We start from the raw sequence: 22,811 nt of genomic DNA on the forward strand, positions 1-22,811 counted from the left end.
ATAAGTTGCTATCTTGTTCCATTTTACTGAAACCGAGGCTTTTCAGTCATCTTGCCTAAGTGGTATGATTTGCATATCTCAAGTGATTCAAAATCAAGTGAGTTCAAACGGTCCATTTGCATGGAGTTTCTTCATGCATATACACCAATAGACATGGTTCGCATGTCTCAAACTTTTCAAAATGAGTGAGTCCAAAGATCCATCAACATGGAGCTTCTTCATGCGTTTTATACCAATATGACTTACACAGCAGTGCCACAAGTAAGTGGTACTATCATTACTATCTTATATCTTTTGGCATGAAAATGTGTATCACTACGATCGAGATTCAATAAACCATTCAGGTTTAATACTAATCTTGATGGTAGAGGGAGCGTGCGATGTTTGATCACATCAAACTTGGAAACACTTCCAACATATATCGTCAGCTCACCTTTAGCTAGTCTTCGTTTATTCCGTAGCTTTTATTTCGAGTTACTAACACTTAGCAATCGAACCGGTATCTAATACCCTGGTGCTACTAGGAGTACTAGTAAAGTACACATTAACATAATGTATATCCAATATACTTCTATCGACCTTGTCAGCCTTCTCATCCACCAAGCATCTAGGGTAATCTTGCTCCAGTGGATGTTCCCCTTATTACAGAAGCACTTAGTCTCGGGTTTGGGTTCAACCTTGGGTTTCTTCACTAGAGCAGCAGCTGAATTGCCGTTTCATGAAGTATCCCTTCTTGCCCTTGCCCTTCTTGAAACTAGTGGTTTCACCAACCATCAACAATTGATGCTCCTTCTTGATTTCTACTTTCGCGGTGTCAAACATCGTGAATACCTCAAGGATCATCTTATTTATCCCTGATATGTTATAGTTCATCACGAAGCTCTAGCAGCTCGGTGGCAATGACTTTGGGGAAACATCACTCCCTCATCTGGAAGATCAACTCCTACTCGATTCAAGTGATTGTTGTACTCAGACAATCTGAGCACAAGCTCAACGATTGAGCTTTTCTCCCTTAGTTTGCAGGCTAAGAAAATCGTCGGAGGTCTTATACCTCTTGACATGGGCACGAGCCTGAAATCCCAATTTCAGCCCTCGAAACATCTCATATGTTCCGCGACATTTCGAAAACGTCTTTCGTGCCTCAATTCTAAACCGTTTAACTGAACTATCACGTAGTTATCAAGACGTGTATGTCCGATGTTCGCAACATCCACAAACGACGTTTGGGGTTCAGCACACTGAGCAGTGCATTAAGGACATGAGCTTTCTAGTGTCCGCATAATCGCTACTATCAACTTTCAACTATATTTTCTCTAGGAACATATCTAAAACAGTAGAACTAAAGTGCGAGCTACGACATAATTTGCAAAAGGTCTTTTGACTATGTTTAGGATAATTAAGTTCATCTTATGAACTCCCACTTAGATAGACATCCCTCTGGTCATCTAAGTGATCACATGATCCGATTCAACTAGGCCGTGTCCGATCATCACGTGAGACGGACTAGTTAACGTCGGTGAACATCTTCATGTTGATCGTATCTACTATACGACTCATGCTCGACCTTTCGGTCTCCGTGTTCCGAGGCCATGTCTGCACATGCTAGGCTCGTCAAGTTAACCCTAAGTGTTTTCGCTGTGTAAAACTGTCTTACACCCGTTGTATGTGAACGTAAGAATCCATCACACCCGATCATCACGTGGTGCTTAGAAGCGACGAACTGTAGCAACGGTGCACAGTTAGGGGAGAACACTTCTTGAAATTTTGTAAGGGATCATCTTATTTACTACCGTCGTTCTAAGCAAACAAGATGTATAAACATGATAAACATCACATGCAATCAAATAGAGTAGTGACATGATATGGCCAATATCATATAGCTCCTTTGATCTTCATCTTCGGGGCTCCATGATCATCTTGTCACCGGCATGACACCATGATCTCCATCATCATGATCTCCATCATCGTGTCTTCATGAAGTTGTCACGCCAACGACTACTTCTACTTCTATGGCTAACGCATTTAGCAATAAAGTAAAGTAAGTTACATGGCGTTCTTCAATGACACGCAGGTCATACAAAAAAATAAAGACAACTCCTATGGCTCCTGCCGGTTGTCATACTCATCGACATGCAAGTCGTGAATCCTATTACAAGAACATGATCAATCTCATACATCACATATATCATTCATCACATCCTTTTGGCCATATCACATCATATAGCATACCCTGCAAAAACAAGTTAGACGTCCTCTAATTGTTGTTGCATGTTTTACGTGGCTGCTATGGGTTTCTAGCAAGAACGTTTCTTACCTACGCAAAACCACAACGTGATATGCCAATTGCTATTTACCCTTCATAAGGACCCTTTTCATCGAATCCGTTCCGACTAAAGTGGGAGAGACTGGCACCCGCTAGCCACCTTATGCACCAAGTGCATGTCAATCGGTGGAACCTGTCTCACGTAAGAGTACGTGTAAGGTCGGTCCGGGCCGCTTCATCCCACAATACCGTCAAAACAAGATTGGACTAGTAATGGTAAGCATATTGAACAACATCAACGCCCACAACTACTTTGTGTTCTACTCGTGCAAAGAATCTACGCAATAGACCTAGCTCATGATGCCACTGTTGGGGAACGTAGCAGAAATTCAAAATTTTCCTACGCGTATCACCAAGATCTATCTATGGAGAGACCAGCAACGAGTAGAAAGGAGGAGTGCATCTACATACCCTTGTAGATCGCTAAGCGGAAGCGTTCAAGTGAACGGGGTTGATGGAGTCGTACTCGTCGTGATTCAGATCACCGATGATCAAGTGCCGAACGGACGGCACCTCCGCGTTCAACACACGTACAGCCCGGTGACGTCTCCCACGCCTTGATCCAGCAAGGGGAGAGGGAGAGGTTGAGGAAGACTCCATCCAGCAGCAGCACAACGGCGTGGTGATGATGGAGGAGCGTGGCAATCCTGCAGGGCTTCGCCAAGCACCTACGGGAGAGGAGGAGGTGTCACGGGAGGGAGGGAGGCGCCAAGGGCTCAGGTCTGGATGCCCTCCCTCCCCTCCACTATATATAGGGGCAGGGGAGAGGGGGGAGGCGCAGCCTTGCCCCCTACTCCAAGCAAGGGGTGCGGCTAAGGAGGGGGGAGGAGTCCATCCTCCCCGAGGCACCTCGGAGGTGCCTTCCCCCTTTAGGACTCCCCCCTTTTTCCTTTATCTTGGCGCATGGGCCTCTAGGGGCTGGTGCCCTTGGCCCATGTAGGCCAAGGCGCACCCCCTACAGCCCATGTGGCCCCCCGGGGCAGGTGGCCCCACCCGGTGGGCCCCCGGGACCCTTCCGGTGGTCCCGGTACAATACCGATGACCCCGAAACTTGTCCCGATGGCCGAAACAGGACTTCCTATATATAAATCTTTACCTCCGGACCATTCCGGAACTCCTCGTGACGTCCGGGATCTCATCCGGGACTCCGAACAACATTCGGTTACCACATACAAGCTTCCTTTATAACCCTAGCGTCATCGAACCTTAAGTGTGTAGACCCTACGGGTTCGGGAGACATGCAGACATGACCGAGACGTTCTCCAGTCAATAACCAACAGCGGGATCTGGATACCCATGTTGGCTCCCACATGTTCCACGATGATCTCATCGGATGAACCACGATGTCAAGGACTCAATCAATCCCGTATACAATTCCCTTTGTCTAGCGGTATTTTACTTGCCCGAGATTCGATCGTCGGTATACCGATACCTTGTTCAATCTCGTTACCGGCAAGTCACTTTACTCGTTCCGTAACACATCATCCCGTGATCAACTCCTTGGTCACATTGCGCATATGATGATGTCCTACCGAGTGGGCCCAGAGATACCTCTCCGTTTACACGGAGTGACAAATCCCAGTCTCGATCCGCATAAAACAATAGATACTTTTGGAGATACCCGTAGTGCACCTTTATAGTCACCCAGTTACGTTGTGACGTTTGATACACCCAAAGCACTCCTACGGTATCCAGGAGTTACACGATCTCATGGTCAAAGGAAGAGATACTTGACATTGGCAAAGCTCTAGCAAATGAACTACACGATCTTTTGTGCTAGTCTTAGGATTGGGTCTTGTCCATCACATCATTCTCCTAATGATGTGATCCCGTTATCAACGACATCCAATGTCCATAGCCAGGAAACCATGACTATCTGTTGATCACAACGAGCTAGTCAACTAGAGGCTCACTAGGGACATATTGTGGTCTATGTATTCACACGTGTATTACAATTTCCGGATAATACAGTTATAGCATGAATGAAAGACAATTATCATGAACAAGGAAATATAATAATAATACTTTTATTATTGCCTCTAGGGCATATTTCCAACATGAACACACGAACCTGAAGATGTTAGATCCATTGACGAAGTCTATACCACAAACAAAGCATGAGCAACACTAGAATGCCATTGGTGTTAGAGAATTTGTGCAACTAGATTATTGGCTCTAGTGTAAGTGAGAGACTGATGGAAATATGATGATGATGTCGTGATAGCTACTTTGGTCGTTAATCAGCACATTGCTAGGCAACGACCAAGGTTTAGGGGATCGATCCCGGGCCAAGCCCCAGGGTTGAATCTTAATAGAAAGAGCATCCATTGCCTACTCTACAACGATTATTTCAAGTTTAATGACCCATTGTTCCCTCTCAAACTTTTTCGGCGACACTTCCGAATGGCGATACATGTGTTCAACTGTATTCAGGAGGGAGTGGTGGCATATGATGATTACTTCGAATGCAAGTATGATGTCATTGGAAAGGTTGGCTTCTCCTCTTATGAGAAATGTACCACAGTTGTTCGTATGCTTGCATACAGAATTCCTGGTGATCTTGTGGATGAGTATGCCCATGTGAGTGAGTCCACAACCTTGCGTCATTATAAAAGTTATACAAAGCTGTGGTTGCAATGTTTGGCCCCAGAATACTTGAGAGAACCAACTGATGCAGATACAACTGGGCTGTTAGCTATCAATGAATCTCGGGGCTTTCCAGGAATGCTTGAAAGCATAGATTGTATGCACTTGAAGTAGAAGAACTGTTTGTTTGCTTCGTAGAGGCAATACAAGAGACATGTTAAAGCTTGCATGGTCATACTTGAAGTTGTGGCATCACAAGATCTCTGGATTTGGCCCTTCTTTTTGGATTTGGCCCTTCTTTTTGGCATGACGGGTTCTCACAATGACAACGTGCTTTAGCGTTCTCCAATGTTCGCAGGGCTTTCAGAAGGCAAGTCGCCAAGGGTCAACTATGAGATCAATGGTCACCAATACACAAGGGATACTACCTAGTTAATGTATTTGGTACAATTTCCAATTAGTTTGGTTGTAAACTATGAGTTTTATTTATTGTGATGTAAACTATGTGAATTATTTGTTTAATCATGTGCAATATTTTTATTTTCATTTACTTATGTGATTAACATACATAATATGTCCAAATTAAGAGAATTTGGTAAAGGGACAGATCAAATGGATCGACCGGTTGGACACATTAGCCACGCAAACGATGGTGTGAGCCACCCCGACCCAAAGGAAAAAAGGTGCCAAATTCGCGTCCTGGCGCATTGCAGCTGGCCTTAGAGCATCTGCAGCCATGCGCCTGAAACAACCCTCAAACGCCCAGGTTGACCGATCGGTCACTGAACAGCCAAAAATACCCGACCCACCCAGGCCCTTCAAACAGGGCTAAAATGCCCAGGTTGACCTACACCCCTCATATCAAGCCCAATCCAGGGCGGATATGGGGAGGCTCAGGCATGACCGGCTACGTCTGCCACGTCGGCCTAACGCCCTGGTCCCACATGAAAACACTTTGAAATCCAGCGGTCCAAAACTTGTCTCCTCCATTGGTCCGTTGACACTGCATGGCGCCACTCCAGCGGGCCGCATGGTGTCCTAGCCCGACTATTTAAGCCAACCACCGGCACTGAAACCCTACATGTCCACATTTCCTCCCCTCCCGGCCACCGTTGCTGCCACTTTCCACTCGTCAGCCACTCGCCGTCCTCCACCACTACTAGCCATGCCACCACGCCGCTAGGTAAGGAGCTAAACATATCTAACCTCAGAGTGCAAACTGCAGCTCCTTGAGCAGATTTGGGCCAGGCACGAAGCCCAGATCGCCATGGGGCTACATCCGGATGCGCTTGATTCAGAGGAGTAGCAGGAGGAGGACGTGGGGGACGTCGGGGACGCAGATCTACGGGCGGAACAACAGACAATCCTCGATTCTCTCCGTTCGGAGGTGGAGGCCAACCGCCGTCATCTGCAGGAGGCGGAGGCGGAGCACGCCACGGGCGTCGAGGAGATGCTCGTGTATATGGATAAGGAGGAGCTGGTGCCCTCCTACGCGCCCATCTACCCGGCGCCCGGCACGGACGTCGTGGACATCTTCGACGACGAAGTGTAGCTTAGGCCAACGTGATTTCATAGTAGGTAGGATTTTTTTTTTTTTGCATGGTTTGTAAATATGAGATACCATAATGTCAATTATAAGATCTTGACCTGTCAGTGTCCACTAAGGCGCAGTCGCATCCGCGGTCGAGGGTGGGATTTGGATGCTTTTACCCATAGGCCATAGCCTAACCAAAGTTGCAGTCTATCCCCCACCAAAACTCGACTAAAAGTCAAGCAAAAACCTAAATCGCAGCACGAAGGCGACGGCGACGCGCCGATGGGCAACGCCGGAAGCAGCGGCCGCCCCAACCTGCCACCGCCGCGGCCTCATCTACATGGGGTGCCCCCGCCGTACTACCACCAGTACCCGCCATGGCGCCCGGGCGCCGCCGCGCCGCCGCCGCGCCGCCGCCGGTGCCGTTCCCCACGCACGTGGAGCGGCACAGGGCCGTTGCGGTGAGCGCCGGCGTCAACGTCAAGGGGCATACCCTGCGGCTGGAGCGCGACGACGACGGCAGCGGCCACCTGCTCGCCTTCTCCTTCGACGCCGACGCCCCCGGAAGGTCAGCCCCCCACCCCCCCTGCCCCCCTCGTACTCTTCTCTGCTTTGCTGATTAGATGGAGGCCTGTAGTGTCGTTGTGGACCCTTGTGGCCGATCAATGAGCTTTATCCCGTGATGATATTAGTTAGCCAGTGTAGAATTTCTGCCGTCGTGTACATATTTTGTTGGAGCCATGATACTTTCGTATTTGGTTGGAGCCACATGACTTTTGTTATGTGTTTTGTTGTCCATTTGAACAAAACTGGGACATTATGTGTCAATTTTCTGAATTCTTCATATTTGAGTCCGAGTAAGGACAAGGAGCAGTAAGATTTAGGCACTCATGACTCATGTATGTGCTCGTCTTGGTTAAGAATGGACATCTGCACTTGATATATGATTAGAGTACCGTATATTGTTTGCACGGCTTGTTGTTGAAGGAAGTAGTAGGTCTAGGTATGGAATCGGAACTTAATCATATTCATCTGGGTGGGAAAGTGAAAAACTCAGGGTCCATGAGACTCAAATGGAGCTTTAATGGTCTTGGGCTGTGTGCTATCTTCTGTAATTTTACCATGGCAAAGCCATACTTAATGAGATTCTCCAAATGCATGCCTTGCTCTGTCCCATTCCGAGGTTAGGCTATCCCCACGTTATGCCCATTTCTTGCAGAGTGTTTAGTAGCATCTCGTGCTTTGTACCTGTGTGCTGCGTGCCCCTGCTTCTTTAATATTTTGATGACAAGACTGTCACGTTATTTTTAATCAAATACTGACTCTTAATTTCTGATCCTGCAAACAGCATAACAGTTTACTTCTTTGCACAAGAAGGTGATGACTGTGTCCTGAAGGGTACAAAGGAAAATTTGCTCAAACCTGTCACAGTGACTTTTAAGGAAGGTCATGGTCAGGAGTTCAGGCAACCAAGTGGAACTGGAATCAAGCTCTCAGTGTTTGAGGAATCTGACCTAACTAAGGTTGGGGAGGATCGTGTATTTCCTCTCGCATTCAAAGTGGAAGTGGGTGTGCCAAGCAACCAAGAATTAGAAAGGGAACATGATGCTGAAGACTCGAAGGCTTTGGTTAAATTTGCTGTGTTTGTTAAGAAAGACAGTGCTGAATATGGGGTCAACATTGTGCAGCAGATACTGTGGGTAAATGGAACTAGATATGTCTTGCAGGAGATATACGGTATTGGGGACAGGAACACAGCTGACAGGAATGTTAATGAGGATGATTCTGGAAAAGAATGTGTGGTTTGTCTAACAGAACCAAGAGATACAACTGTTCTTCCATGCAGGCATATGGTAGGTTATCCTTTCGTACTAAATGGTCTTTAGATGTATAGATGTAGATATAAGGCTTATGGCTGTTGAAACTTGCTTTAATTGATAACCCTTTCTTCTTGAAGACAATTATGATGGAAATAGGCTTGGCAAGATTAGTTATATTACACCTTTCCACAAATGCATGACATACTAGAAAGTGTGTTGCCAAAAAATTAAGTGCGACTACTACTATATAAAAAATTGGTTTGGCAAGGTGAAAATTATATTATATATTTTCTGAATATGTTGTCATAATATAATATTTTATACTTCTCTTTTAACATGTACAAAAAGCAATGATGAAAGATGATTGCTGGAGGTCATGTCACTGTTTAAAACGTCGTCTATCTTTTAATAGAGTTAGTATCAGTTTTGTATAATTCTTGCTCATTTCATTGTGGAATTTTCTGTATTGATTTTCCTTAAACTGGGCAGTAGAAGGTGGGTATCTTACTGCTATATGAGTTGGTGGTGCTGACATTTTAGGAAAGCCATGTAATTTGGTAGGAAGGTAGGAGTTCAACATAATAATATGACTAGTGAGCCCCATGCATGTTCATCATTTGCATATTTAACATTTAAAAGTACCCAGAGTTGCTGTGCAGTCCACTCAGGAATCTGGTTAGCACGCATTGGAACACTATTCTTTTCTTATCACGAAAGTTTACTAATCCTCGCTATTTAGCCAGTTACTTGTAATGTCCATTTCTACTTCTTTCTACTTTCTCTATGCTTGTGATTTTGGCAAAGATACACCTTGCATTGCTTCCATGCTTTCCTGAAAAACTGACACACAGACAGATGAACGACTACAAAATGTACTTGCATGTAACATAGTTTGAAACACTGTGAAATCTTCAAAGTTACTACAGATATGGCCCATATATGGCAGGTGCAGCATGGCACAGTATATCAACTGCAAACTGGCCCCTAGCTTGAAACCAATACAAGAATACTATGTACATGCATCTTGTGCCCAACGTTTCTACCTTTTGTCATACATCCAGCAGATAGTACTACAATCCTGTTTCATATATTCCTCGAAATGAGAACGGAGCGTAGCTCAGTTGGCAAGGCGCGGGAGTCCGCAGCCAGCCCATCATTTTATCTTATGTGGCAGATAAATAAGCCAAATTTCGTTGACCTATCATCTTCATGAAACCAGTGAAACTGAAAATCATGCCGTGTGCTCTTTTGCAGTGCCTATGCAGGGAGTGTGCTCAGACATTAAGGTTCCAGACCAACAAATGCCCCATGTGCAGGCAGCCTGTTGAGAGCCTTCTTGAGATTAAGGTTGATAGCACACCCAGGCATCATGAAGGACGAGATCAGTAGTTTGGGAACCCTCAAAGGAAGTTCCGTTTGATCGCTAGCAACTGTAATTGGATGTATATATATCGCGTGTTAAAATGAAATTACCGTGCTTTCGGCAGAGAACATAACAGGAAAGGTATGCACAAAGCTGACCGTGATGTTCTCTTTGCGGGTGACAAGTAATTTAAACAGGCAACATCTATTGTCTGGTCTTGAGCTTTCCTAGTTCACCATTTTATTTGAAATTGTTTTTCTACGACTGGTTCTAACGTTACACATAGCTCTGTAAGATGAAGGTTTCCATTTTCGTTTGCGAAGTGTTATGTCTGCATCTGTTTAGCATGTGTTGTGCTATGTCGTTTGTTGCGAAAATCGATCGTATTAGAACATGAAGGAGAAAACCTGGTCAGTATAAAAATTTAGGAGATCTGGTCAGTATAAATCTATATAAATATCTGGTCGGCATAAATATCTAGTGATCTTGTTGATTAAGATTAAGATAGGATTGATTGAGGACCTGCTGCAGGCAGGATCCATTAAAAACGTATGTCAACAAGAACTGGGACAGATTCATTGCCAGTTGCCACAGGAAAAAAAGATGAACCTTCAGATTGGGTACAACATGCACTTTTTGAGAGAAGTGCATATTTCAACCCTCAACTCTTGCCCTAGTCTAATCCATAACTGTCAACTATAATACTGTCCAAAAATCAACCCCAAACTCTTATAATCGGTCAGGATTCAACCCTTTCTCCCCACACCTTGGTTTTGACCCAGTTGACCGGTTTTAACCCGTTGACCATCCAGTCATCAAGCCATGTCCGCAAAAATTTCAAAATTTCTAGGGGTAAAAATGTAAAATAAAAAAATCCAGAGAAAACAAAAAAAATTATGTAAAATTTGAAAAAATCAAATAATTTGTGTTTTTTTGTAAAATCTACAAAAAAAATAAAAAGTGATGATATTCTGCCCAGTTTTTGTGACAAAAAATTATTTTTTCCACAATTTTTTCGAAAAAATATATAAAATCAACAAAACAATACTAAGCATTCTGGGAAAGCTTCACATTTTTTCTTAAAAGTAAGGGAAATTATCGTCTAATTAAAATTTTGCCCAATTTTTTTAAAAAATTCAAAATTCCCGCAGAAATTTGAAAAAGTATGTAAACTTAGGAAAACAATACTAAGAATTTTAGGAAAATTTCATAAAAAATTTAATTAATGAAAACTGTCATCAAATTTTATTTTACCCAAATTTTGAATTGTTTCTTTTATTTTAGGAAAATATATATAAGGTTTTTTCGGAATTTTTATTTTACAGATTGTTTTTATTTCTCTGGAAATTTTGAATTTTTTGCTGAGTGGCTTGCTGACCGGATGGTGAACAGGGTCAAAACCAGGGTGTGGGGAGGGGAGGGTTGAATCCTGGTTTTTTTTTTAGCATTAAAACTTTATTCATCAAATAAGAGCAAGATCATTTACATAAGAATGCAGAATAAAGTCCGGGACAACGTCCCAAGTTTCAGACTTGCTAAGACTAAAGCTATGCTTTGCTAAGCCATCCGCTACCATATTCGCTTCTCTGCTACAATGAGTAAAACTGATGCTTTTAAATTTCATGGCCATAAGAGAGCATTCTACTACTATTGGAACATCAGTTCCCATGTATGCATTTGGGTCAGATATAGCCTCCAAAGCAGTCGTACAGTCAGACTCCAAAATAAGCTTAGTGCATCCAAGATTCACTGCAAGGATCAGACCACACCTGATAGCTAACAATTCCGCAGAGCTTGCACTAGACACATGCGGTATTGCACAAGTAGTTGCAGCCAAGAAATTGCCTCGATCATCACGAGCAATAGCGCCGCAGGCTCCTGAAAAATTGTCCGCATGGAATGACGCATCGACATTAACTTTTACCGCTCCCTCCAGTGGCTTCTTCCACTGATGACTGATCGTACGTACCGGCTGATTTGGTGTGTAGGCTCGTACGAAGTTGGCGGCTAAAACTCGGATAGATATTGATGTTTGTTCCGGTGTCTGGACTGACTCCCCATTAGTTACTTGGCGCCTCTGCCACCAGATAAACCACATCGCAACCAAGATGAGTTCAGCCATTGGCAACTCATGAATCATGGTACGCATGCGGACCGGAATTTCCAAAGTTATAGAACCAGATCGATCTTGCCGCACGGCTTTTATAATATCATTCTGCAATCCTAACTCAGACCAAACATCAGATGCCCGTGCGCATGTAAAAAGGCAATGTTGTATGTCCTCTAATCCGATCTTGCAAAGCGGACATTGCGGAACCAAGGGTATATGCCTACCTGCCAGAACACCGAGGCACGGCAAGACCCCCTTTAGGACTTTCCAACCAAAATGTTTTATTTTCCCCGGGAGCCGCAGTTGCCACAGATTTTTCCAAACCATATTAAGGTTAGCGGTACCTGGGTTATTCGAGTTTGAGTAATGACGTCCAAACTGATGATCAAACTCCACCTGATATGCCGAGCGGACAGAGAAGGTTCCGGACCTCGTAAAGTGCCAGGCTAAAAAATCTTCAACTGCCTCAACATGTAGGGGAATCTGTAATATTCTATCTACATCAACCGGTGAAAACACACTACGCAACAATGCCTCATCCCACTGTCCAGTATGGGGATCAATAATCTCTGCCACCTTTGTTAACATAATTCCTCCTCTAGGGGTAATAACTTTTCTCGACTCACTAGATGGAATCCATGGATCTTCCCAAATATTGATGTGTGAGCCAGATCCAATTCGCCATATGCAGCCCCTTTTGAAAGTCTGAACCCCGGCTAAAATGCTTTGCCATGTAAATGAAGACCCTTTCTTCGGTCCCGCTTTTAGGATGTCCCCGTTAGGGTAGTATTTTGCACTCAAAACTCGTGCACACAAAGAGTCCGGATTTTGAAGAAGTCGCCAACACTGCTTTGCTAACATAGCAAGATTAAAGCTGTGAAGGTCTCTAAAGCCCAATCCACCTTTCTTCTTTGTGACACACATTTTCCACCACGCAAACCAATGCATTTTCCTCTTTTCCTGTCCATCTCCCCACCAGAAACCCGATATTTCATCGGTGATTGATTTACATATACCTTTAGGCAACTTAAAAACTGACATAGTGTAAGACGGAATTGCCTGTGCTACAAATTTCAAAAGAATTTCTTTACCTTGAATTAATAGAAACTTTTCTTTCCATCCCTTCAATCTCTGACAAATTCTATCAACTAGATGCTGGAAACAATCGCTCCGGTCCACACCAACCATAATTGGCAGACCAAGGTACTTATCTGACAAAGCTTCAGTTAAAATATCCAGTATACCACAAACACTCTCCCTGGTATTAACTCTAGTATTCGGGCTGAAGAAAATACTTGATTTTGGGGTACTCACTCTCTGTCCTGAACTAGTACAATAAGTATCAAGAATCCTCTTTAAAGTGTGAGCATTCTGGTCAGTTGCTCTCATCAAAATCAAGGAGTCATCGGCAAACAAAAGATGAGAAATAGAGGGTGCGTTTCTTGATACTTTTATACCTTCAATCCCACCAATGTCTTCCTCATGAGCCAGCATACTTGAGAATCCTTCAGAACAAATCAAAAACAGGTAGGGGGATAAAGGATCTCCCTGTCTCAATCCTCTAGTTGGAGTAAATTCTTCCGTTTCTGTATCATTGAATCTGATTCTATAGCTCACAATGGAAACACACTCCATAATTAATTCAACCCATTGTGCATGAAATCCCAGCTTTTCCATCATCCGCCTTAGAAAGCCCCACTCTACTCTGTCATAGGCTTTCATCATATCCAATTTTACAGCACAAACACCATTAGAGCCATGTGACTTTTTCTTAATTGTATGAAAACACTCATACGCTACCAGCACATTATCTGTAATTAGCTTGCCTGGCACAAAGGCACTCTGGGTAGGAGATATTACCTCTGGTAGGATTTTAAGAGTTCGTCGTTGATTCTTAGACGGTATTATAGTTGAGGTTTGTAGATTAGACCTGGGCTAGCGTTCAGGGTTGAAATATGCATTTCTCACGCATTTTTTTCCCAAGCTAAAAAAAAAGAGCCGACAACCAGTCAACAGGACTTATTCTTTTAGGCGGAAAAAGTCCAAAACAAACCTTGATTTTGTAGGTGAAAGCTAAATCGAACCTTGAACTCTTAATCCCTGAAATCAGCACACCAAACATTATAATCCCGGTCTATTTTAAACCTTGAAAGGAGTTGACCGGTATTTGCTGAATTGGGCCGGCCCAGTAGCGCAGCCGCTCGCGCATGCACTAGTCTTTTTTCTTTTACGTTTTCTTTTTCTTTTTTCATTTTTACACACGTCTAATTTTTCTCAGTACCCAATGTACATTTTGAACGCACAAATTAATTTTTTGATAAACTTTTGATATTTTTAAATACATTATGGACATTTTAAAATTAAATGTTTTCAAAACTTTTTTGAATACATGATAATATTTTTCGAAATACATATTTTACATTTTCTTAATGACAATACACAATTTACAAAACTACACGAACACTCTTTTACATGGTTCATCATTTTTAAATTCGCATACACTTTTTCTATTACATGTCACGTATATTCTATTAAGGTTATGACATATTTGTTTACAACACGCAAACATTTTCGTTACATTGTACTTATTTATAAAAAAAAGCCCAAACCACATTTTCTGAAACTCGTGAACATTCTTGAAATGTTACAGTTTTTTGAATGTACGAATTTTTTTAATCACACGAATATTATTATACATTATATAAATATTTGTTTGAATTGGCCAATACATTTTTTAGAATTTTTTGTATTTTCTAGATGTCACAAACTCAGAAAATGTTTATGTATCAAAAAGTGTTCGCACTTTAAAATTTTGTTCAGGTTTGAGAAAAAAATATGTTTCAAAAAGTGTTTGCACTTTAATATTTTGTTCAGGTTTCAAAAAATGTTTATGTTTCAAAAGGCGTTCGCTTTTTCAAAGTTGTTGGTTTTTAAAATTATTCCAAAATTTCAAAAAGTTCTCACACTTTATGAAATGTTCGAAGATTTCAGAAATAAATACATTTTCAATACTTGTTTGCCCCTAAAAAAAGTTTTCAAAGTTCGACGCTTTGGTTTCTGCTTAAATAATTTCGGCCTATTATTATGTCAGTCATAGTCGTCTGGTGTAGTCGCTAGCGAAATCAGGTCAACCATGCCAGTTCCCAAGTTCCACTCCACAGCATGTTTTTTGTTTTGGAATTATTACGTCACGCGTTAAAAAATACAGAAAGAATTTTTACGTCTCGTATGAAGCAAAAAAAAACTCACTTCATGTCTGGTAGGCCGGCCCAGTCGACTCCGCAACCAACAATTCAAAATATTTTCTAAAAACATTATTTATGAAATAGTTTAAGAAATTCCGAAAAAGTATTTTAAAAATGTAACACAGTTTTGAAAATCTGAAAAAAAAATCATAGCATCTGAAAAACTGTTGGTATTCTGAACATTTTTTGACAAATGTGATTTTTTGGCAATCACAAACAGTTTTTTAAAATGTGAATAGAATTTTAAAATTCCACACATTTTCTGAAAAACACAAAATAAATTGAATTTGTGCCAACAATAGAAAACAGGAATATTTTTTTAACTTCTGAACAATTTTAGAAATGTGCGAACATTTTTTAAACTTCACGAATTCTTGTTGTGTTATTGTGGGCCGGCCCAGATTCTTGTCCGTGAGAGTAGCTGGTTATCCCGGCCGGGATTATACTATTCCCAATTTGCCAAACAGGTCTAGGGTCCAAAATAGACCGGGATTACAAGTTTAGAGTGCCAATTTCCGGGATTCAAAGTTCGGGGTTTGGTTTAGCTTTCGTCTACAACTTGAAGGTTTATTTTGGACTTTTTCCTTTTTAGGCAAATCAAGGAGGAATTGTTTTTAGGGGAAATCAATGAGGAAACGAAAGTGAACACCTTTCGATGGGCCCAGGAACCACCGTTATCAGCCCAAAGCCCAGAGAAACAAAGACAGACAAAGAGAGAGAGAGTGAGTCGTCGGCCTGTTCCCGGAGAGGAAAAGCTCGCCGCCGGCATCGACCGGGCACCCCCGCCGTGACAAGTGAGAACCGCGGCGCGTTTCCCGCTGCTTGCTTCGCCCGCCCGTTGCCCCCCTGGCCCTAATCGGAAGCTGCTGAGCTGCGTAGTAGACGCGCGCATAGCTGCTGCGGAAGCCATCGATCGATTCCTCAATCCCCAGCGCTTGTTAAACGAATCGCCCGATCCAGCTTGAAATTCCTAGGTTTGCATCTCCCCCCGAGAGCTCCGGGCCACCGTGCGAGCAGGAACCAGAAGGGTGATGGATAGAGAAGGAGATGGCTCTGATCTGGAGCTGCAGAAGCAACAATGGGCGAGGTCTGTATATGCCCAATCTATCGATTCCATGAGCTTTACATTCAGTTCATCTCCGGTTGAATCAAAGGGAGTAGATTCGATTCATGTTGTCTGGTGATGCAGGACGCAGGATGCGCTCAAGGGTAGGCTCGTTCTCGAGGATGATTTCGAGTGGTCTTTACCTTCGGCGAGCTCGAACTCGGATCAGGGTGATGCCAGGAGCAAGCTGAAGTATATAGGTGGGGTTGACATTAGCTTCCTGAAAGAAGACCCGTCTACGGCGTGTGCCGCGGTGGTGGTTCTGGATGCCAATACCTTGGAAATCGTCCATGAGGAGTTCGATGTCGTCCGGATGCAAGTGCCGTACATTCCTGGTTTTCTTGCTTTCAGAGAGGTATGGCACACCATATACATATACGCTCTTTTTCGTTGAATTTGTTTGGAACAGTGAAAATATAGACACATGCAGTTTATCTGTGGTAGACACTTTGTTCTTCAGTTGGACCTCTACAGTTTAATTTGCTTTGACTGTAAGTAAGTAAGATAAAATTCTTGGACTACTGTTGTATCACTGAACAATCTTGTCTTACCTGCATCAGTGGTACAAAGTTTATTATGTTCGGACAGTAGTCTCAAAGGTGCAAATCAGTCTGAAAAAGATTTACTCAGTGTTATTTGTTACGTGCTCGACATGCCTTCAGCTTATTGTTATCTCTAGAGTCAGAAGTGAGTCTTGTATTGCCAAGGCAATGTCTAGTTATGATAGAACATAGGAGAGGTAATCGTGATTGGCTTTGCTTCCTTGTTTGGTTGCAAACATCTGTGATCATTTATCTTTCTTCAGTTTACGAATCTGCATGTATCATATGTAAGAAAACTATCTACCTGTGCAGGCCCCCATTCTTCTAGGACTCCTGGAGAAGATGAAGATCAATGCTCATCATTTCTACCCTCAGGTAGAATTATCCTTTGTGGTGCTCGCAACTGTACTAATCTTAGATTTGGTGCTCTGTATTTGGTGAATAACACTAATTTAGAACATGATGTTCTGTATAGCAATTCTGTTAGCAAACAGGAATTTCCGTAGAAGAAAAAACTTGCAAGCATGCTTAAGTTAGATGACATCACTTGCCGAAATGTCCACATAAGGGAATAGGAACTAGATTTAACGATTCTTTGGCAAATAGGGTTACTGAGGATATATTCTGAACTATCTCATGGCGTTGCGTGTCTTATTTCCTGTTGGTGTGCCTGTGATGACGAGAACAAAAAGTACAGTACTATGCAGGCAGAGAATTCGTTTTGGATTAAAATCTCATGTGAATTTACATTTTACATATCACAGTAGTAGTCTTCTAATTCAACATGTACTCCCTCCGTCCCAAAATTCTTGTCTTAGATTTGTCTAAATATGGATGTATCAAGTTACGTTTTAGTATTAGATACATCCGTATCTAGGCAAATCTAAGACAAGAATTTTGGGACGGAGGGAGTAGTAATCATCTTTCTTTGCCAGTGCATTTTCTAAGGTTTATCGTTCTGCTTTGGCAGTTACTCATGGTTGATGGAAATGGGTTACTCCATCCACGAGGTAACAGACCAATTACAGTCACACTTATGCACTCTTTACGGTTTTCAAGTAATACTAGCAAGTTTGGCAGTAGTAGAATACACTGCACATGTGACATTAGGTTCTAGAATCATATAATATGTATGCAGTGTTATTGGAATTTTTTTTCATTGATCTTAGTTAGTAAGACTAAGGTGATTTCTGTGTTTATGAAAGAATGAGTTTGTTTGTAATCCCTGAAGCCCTTAGCATATAATCCTGGTGATACAATACATCTTGTTAGGTTATCCATATTTGTGGCAAGCTGCATTAGCTGTAGTAATATATGTGAATGGGTCATCCTCTAATAAATATATTTTCAACAGGTTTTGGTTTAGCATGTCATCTTGGTGTCCTTGCAGACCTGCCGACCATCGGAGTGGGAAAAAATGTAGGTTAATTTTACTGCTGTTGCAAGTTTTTTTTTTTTGTAGCGTCTTGAGTTCTTCTTCCACAGTTGTACTTTTAGGGAAGACTAAATCCTCAGCATTTTCAATGCCCCAGTTGCACCATGTGGATGGTCTTGACCAATCTGAAGTCAGAAGACAGCTTGAAGCTGAAGGAAACTGCAACAAGGAATGTATTTCATTGACTGGACAGTCGGGGACGATATGGGGAGCGGTAAGAGACTATATTACACCGGAAATTTCTATTATATTGCTGAACATGTAACGGGGTTTCCTTTCTTTCATATACTTCCTGTTAATGAAATGTATGTTGCACATGAACTCAAACAACTTGTCCTAGGCAATGCGTTCATCCCCTGGTTCATTGAGGCCAATCTACATCTCAGTTGGTCATCGCATTTCGCTCGACTCTGCCATTGGGATAGTGAAGTACTGCTGCAGATATCGTGTTCCAGAGCCTACACGCCAGGTTAAATTTAAAGAATATCATATATCAAGTTTCCACATGTCGGCAGTTGCATTTTGTGTACTAATTGGCCATCCTTTGCCCAGGCTGATATAAGATCGAAGGTATTCCTCCAAAAGCACCAAAGATTACAGCAGTAACAAGATTCGACAATGGCAAACAGTACCCTTGGGTAGCCTTCTCATCTTTCTAGCTGATGTGAAATTTGAGAAAGAAACTGGCGAGGCATTGAAACCTCAAGCAACCTCTGTACAGCCTTCTCTAATACTAGTATGGAATTGCATTTTATCCCAGAACAGTTTGGCTGTAAGATAGATTGTGATGCCCTTTTTTTTATCAATATCTGAATTTGTACATCTTGCTGTGCACATGCACAACGCACATAGCAATTAGCAAGAAGAATCAAGGACCTGGGTATACATTGCAGCAGTGCTGCTTTGTGCGGCCGTAAAAGCATCGGTATATCTTGGAGTACAATTATTCGCAAAGAAAAAAATCTTGCAGTAAAATAAAGCCACAACATGAAGACATTGTACTGCTTTAATATCACTAGCATATCTTCTGCATTTAATCTGATGTTTTTTCTTCTCAAAAGCATTTTCCCAATTATCAACGTATCTGTCTCTGATTTACACTTCAGGAAAAGCACCGGTATACATTCCAGTACAATAAAACCATGATGGGAAGGCATTGTACTGCTGTAAATCTCCAGCGTATCTTGCATTTAATCTGATAGATTTTCTTCTCGAAGGGATTTTACCGAGATTAACAGCATATATATTTTTGATTGACCAAATCTTATGCTCTTTAATGCACACTGCCTGTATAAACATGGGGAGACGAGATACCAGCAGTGCAGCATATACAAAGAACACTTCTGCTTAATTTCCAGAGACGTATGTAGACAACGGTGAGATGGCTGCAACTTTTCACTCTGTCATTTGCAAGATCCTTGTTATTGCTATGGTTTGTGCTGCCCTCCTTTTCTCATCAGGTATGGATGCTTCTCTACTCCATCCAAATCTGCTTTTGTGAATCTAAGATCAGCACAATTTTTCATCTGTACAACCTCTACTCTTAAATCTGTAGTGTAAGCTGTAACTGGTTAAATGCACTAGCCCTCAGAAGTTAGCAGCACTTCTCATCCAAATACACACATCTTGTGACCTGATAAAACATCATTCAGGACATATCTTGTTACTTTTCTCTGTTACAAATTGGACCTTAACGTTAGGGTTTTGGATGCAGGAACAGCGCAGTACATGTGCATGGGCAAATGCGCGGACATACCCGACTGCGACAACTATTGCAAGACGAAGGGAGTGTACCCCAAGGGAGGGGTGTGCCTGCCCCTCCACCATTACTGCTGCTGTTACATTTAGCGGGGTCTGAGGACGGCCGCCTCTTTCCCCATGATTTTTTTGTTATCGGTCGTTGATTGTGAAATCGATGGCATCTGAATAAAATGGAAACACTTATATGAATTTTTTGGGAACTCAGAACTTTGCTCGTCTCATGAAACATGTTGTGAAGTAGCTGTAGCTATCTTGAATTGCTGTTTGGATTTTGTTCGTGCTCCCGCAGCCACCGGGTCACTTGGCTAGAGGATTCACCACATGACCAAGGAACAGAACAGCACCGGTTCTCTCCTCGGCGACGGCAAACAAGAACGGCTGGTCTGCCATGAAATCCACCGGAGGCCGCGTGCTTCCACCTTGACCTATGGCCATGCCTGTGGTGGCGGCAGCGACATGCCTCAGTTCGTCGACTTTGATGGTGGCCTTATGGTACACTCCGCTGACGGAGAAACCGTCGCCATTTGTCACCATGCCCGAGAAAGTCACCGTCTCCGAAAGCTCTGCTGACTCCCATCTCTCTCATGTCCGACGACGCCTCGAACCGCCCGACCGGAACCTTGGCCGCCGGCGTGTAGTTCTTGACGAACTCCGGTGTAAGACAATGTTGTCGTAGAGATCAGCAAGCTTGACGCTGACGGTGGTGCTGTCCGAGAGAAATAGGAGCATGTAGAATGCGGCAGCTTGCACGCACGTCTCCATCGTTGTTGTTGCAGTAGTAGGGCAGCTTGAGAGTCCTGAAGCGGGGGAAGACGGCGACGTGCTGCCGCGACAGGCTCGTCGCCGTCATGAACGGCGTGCGTACGGTGCTGCCGTCGTCGAGGTGGAACCGCGCGGTGAACGTCGCTGACGGGTCGAACGGCTGGCACCAAGTCCCTTTGAAGTGGAGTGCGTCGACGAGGGCCACCGCCGTCGTCAAGTTGACGGAGCCGGCAGGGAGGACGCCGTGGATGAGGTTGTCTGTCCCGCTCGCTACGAAGGCGTTCGCTCGCCGCCTCGCTTGCTCGGCGTCAAGAAGTTAACGGACACCTTAGAGGCTTAGAGGCAGAGCCGCAGCCGGAAGATGCGGCGGCCACCATGAACTCCGGCGTGGGCGGCCAACTCCGGTCGACCCGGACGCCGCACGTCCGCGTCAGGCCGCCGAGCTTGCCGACAAGCTCGGTCGCGGTTGTCGCGGTGCGTTGCAGGTCGGCGAGGGACGGTGAGCCCAGGAACCGCAGGAGCTCCCTCTGCGTGTCGCCGCGCGCGCCGGCGGCTACGAGCGCGACCGCCGCGTGGAAAGACAGCGGGGAGAAGACGAAGTTGTGCATCCCCCGGCCACCCGCCGCACGCCGGCCGACCTCCCACGCGAGCGCCGGCACGCGGCCGTCGCCTCTCGCACGCGGCTGTCCGTTGGTCGACTCGGCGCGCCGGCAAGTGCGGTGACTGCGGTCACAAGAGCATGATGTCGGGCCCCACGAGATTATTGTCGTGAAGCTGACCTGCGACCGCCATGTGACGAACATGCAGCACACCCCTCTCTGGGTAAATAAATGAGGGAAGAGGAAAACATTCTTCAAAGAACATCATCGAAGGAACATTATTAAGAGAACATTATTGAGGGAACATTGTTAATTTTGGGGAACAATTTTTAGATTTGTATAAGAATATTATTTTAGTATATTTAGAACATTTCTTACATATTAAGATTAAAAAAGAACGTTTTTTAATTTTGTTTAACATTTTAGTATATCGGTGCACCAGTAAGTGTGGTGGCTGCCGTCACAACAGCACGGCGTCGGGCCCCATGAGGTCATCATTATGAGGTTGACCTACTACCGTCGTGCGTCGAACACGGCCAAGCATAGCACAACCCTCCAGAAACGAGGCATCCGCATCCAGAGCCAATCTAAATCGTGGCATCACTTTATCTTTGCACCGCCCCGGCAAGGTCACCTCAGCGTCGGGGATCAACGACATGAAAGATGGACTCGCCGGAGGCCACGCAGGTCAACAAATGGAGGGAGCAGTAGACAATAAACAACTAGGTATACCCGCAAAAAAGAAAATAGCTCAGTATAGTTAAACAGAATGAGTTCGGTGGTGCAGCTACTGGCTGCTGTCTAGTGCTGGTTCCTTTTGGTGGCTTCTCTGGGGTCTTCTAATCATATCGTAAGGGCATATGCTCGCTTCAGAATGCCTGCTCTTTAGTCGATTTCTTTTACAAAGGTGAATTTTATTAGTCAAAATAAAGTATCAAGTGGATATAAATATAGTGAGCACACACCCAACCTTCATTTTTTAGATGAACATAACCAATAAATACACATACACATAGATAAACACGTCTGTAAGAGACTAAAGCTATGCCAGGGCGAGGAAAAAAAAACCCTGAAACGATCAAAACAACAATCGCTAAACTACAACAATGACTATATCCGCACAAGTCATCTCTTAACACCATAAAGACAATGAGATTCTTCAATAGCAACGCCTTCAGAAAGAGAACCACCCTCAAGCACCGCCATCAACAAATCCAACCCCTAAAGGCCAAGGTTTTCACTCTAAGGATCAAGTATGGGCATATCTCAAACTAATAGTGTAAGGCATATTTGCAAAGGTGTTTTGGCACCCTGGGGCATCTACATCCATACATGACCAATAATTTGAAAAATAATAGTAAGCAATTTCAAAAGAAAGTAAAAAAAATAGCATCCAAGATGCTCGCAAGGAGCGTGCAAATTTTTGTGGTGAAACAACATTTGAGGAGCTCTAGAAAAACAAAAATCAAACAAATAAACTTTGAAAAAAGACATTTTGGACACTTTTTTTGTGAATAGCTCCTTGAATGTTGTTTCCCATTGAAATTTTGCTCTCTCCTTGCAAACTCGAGCATCTGGGATGCGAAAGAAATTCGGTCTTTTTGTGTATAGCTCCACGAACGTTGT

General features: G+C 43.4%; 2 protein-coding genes and 1 pseudogene across 4 annotated transcripts; 2 read left to right on the top strand and 1 right to left on the bottom strand.

The window, feature by feature from the left end:
• The first annotated feature begins 6,625 nt into the window (after window positions 1-6,625).
• On the top strand, window positions 6,626-9,856 carry LOC123161381 (probable E3 ubiquitin-protein ligase LOG2). Its single transcript, XM_044579218.1, has 3 exons — window positions 6,626-7,011; window positions 7,792-8,296; window positions 9,518-9,856. The coding sequence occupies exons 1-3, from the start codon at window positions 6,821-6,823 to the stop codon at window positions 9,650-9,652; spliced, it is 831 nt and encodes a 276-aa protein (XP_044435153.1). The 5' UTR covers window positions 6,626-6,820; the 3' UTR covers window positions 9,653-9,856.
• A 5,825-nt stretch (window positions 9,857-15,681) lies between these two features.
• LOC123161170 (endonuclease V) lies at window positions 15,682-20,001 on the top strand. Of its 3 annotated transcripts, XM_044579017.1 has the most exons (9): window positions 15,682-16,068; window positions 16,171-16,441; window positions 16,941-17,003; window positions 17,599-17,638; window positions 17,983-18,047; window positions 18,161-18,277; window positions 18,404-18,532; window positions 18,616-18,701; window positions 19,170-20,001. In XM_044579017.1, the coding sequence occupies exons 1-8, from the start codon at window positions 16,013-16,015 to the stop codon at window positions 18,667-18,669; spliced, it is 795 nt and encodes a 264-aa protein (XP_044434952.1). In that variant the 5' UTR covers window positions 15,682-16,012; the 3' UTR covers window positions 18,670-18,701; window positions 19,170-20,001. The 3 variants fall into 3 exon arrangements, with proteins under 3 accessions (XP_044434952.1, XP_044434951.1, XP_044434953.1); XM_044579016.1 differs by lacking the exon at window positions 19,170-20,001 and having other exon boundaries at window positions 18,616-18,948; XM_044579018.1 differs by lacking the exons at window positions 16,941-17,003; window positions 19,170-20,001 and having other exon boundaries at window positions 18,616-18,948.
• A 31-nt stretch (window positions 20,002-20,032) lies between these two features.
• Window positions 20,033-21,389, bottom strand: LOC123158400 (putative serpin-Z12; annotated as a pseudogene).
• Between the last annotated feature and the right edge of the window lie 1,422 nt (window positions 21,390-22,811).

This window comes from Triticum aestivum, chromosome 7B, assembly GCF_018294505.1.
Source record: "Triticum aestivum cultivar Chinese Spring chromosome 7B, IWGSC CS RefSeq v2.1, whole genome shotgun sequence".
Lineage (NCBI taxonomy): Eukaryota > Viridiplantae > Streptophyta > Magnoliopsida > Poales > Poaceae > Triticum > Triticum aestivum.

What these genes read in the sequence shown, in the direction of transcription:
- LOC123161170 (XM_044579017.1), top strand. Translation starts at nt 16,013, where the DNA reads ATGGATAGAGAAGGAGATGGCTCTGATCTGGAGCTGCAGAAGCAACAA. An exon ending in CAGAAGCAACAATGGGCGAG is followed by an intron (nt 16,069 to 16,170) that starts GTCTGTATATGC and finishes CTGGTGATGCAG; the next exon opens with GACGCAGGATGCGCTCAAGG. An exon ending in GTTTTCTTGCTTTCAGAGAG is followed by an intron (nt 16,442 to 16,940) that starts GTATGGCACACC and finishes CTACCTGTGCAG; the next exon opens with GCCCCCATTCTTCTAGGACT.
- LOC123161381 (XM_044579218.1), top strand. Translation starts at nt 6,821, where the DNA reads ATGGCGCCCGGGCGCCGCCGCGCCGCCGCCGCGCCGCCGCCGGTGCCG. An exon ending in GACGCCGACGCCCCCGGAAG is followed by an intron (nt 7,012 to 7,791) that starts GTCAGCCCCCCA and finishes TCCTGCAAACAG; the next exon opens with CATAACAGTTTACTTCTTTG. An exon ending in TTCTTCCATGCAGGCATATG is followed by an intron (nt 8,297 to 9,517) that starts GTAGGTTATCCT and finishes GCTCTTTTGCAG; the next exon opens with TGCCTATGCAGGGAGTGTGC.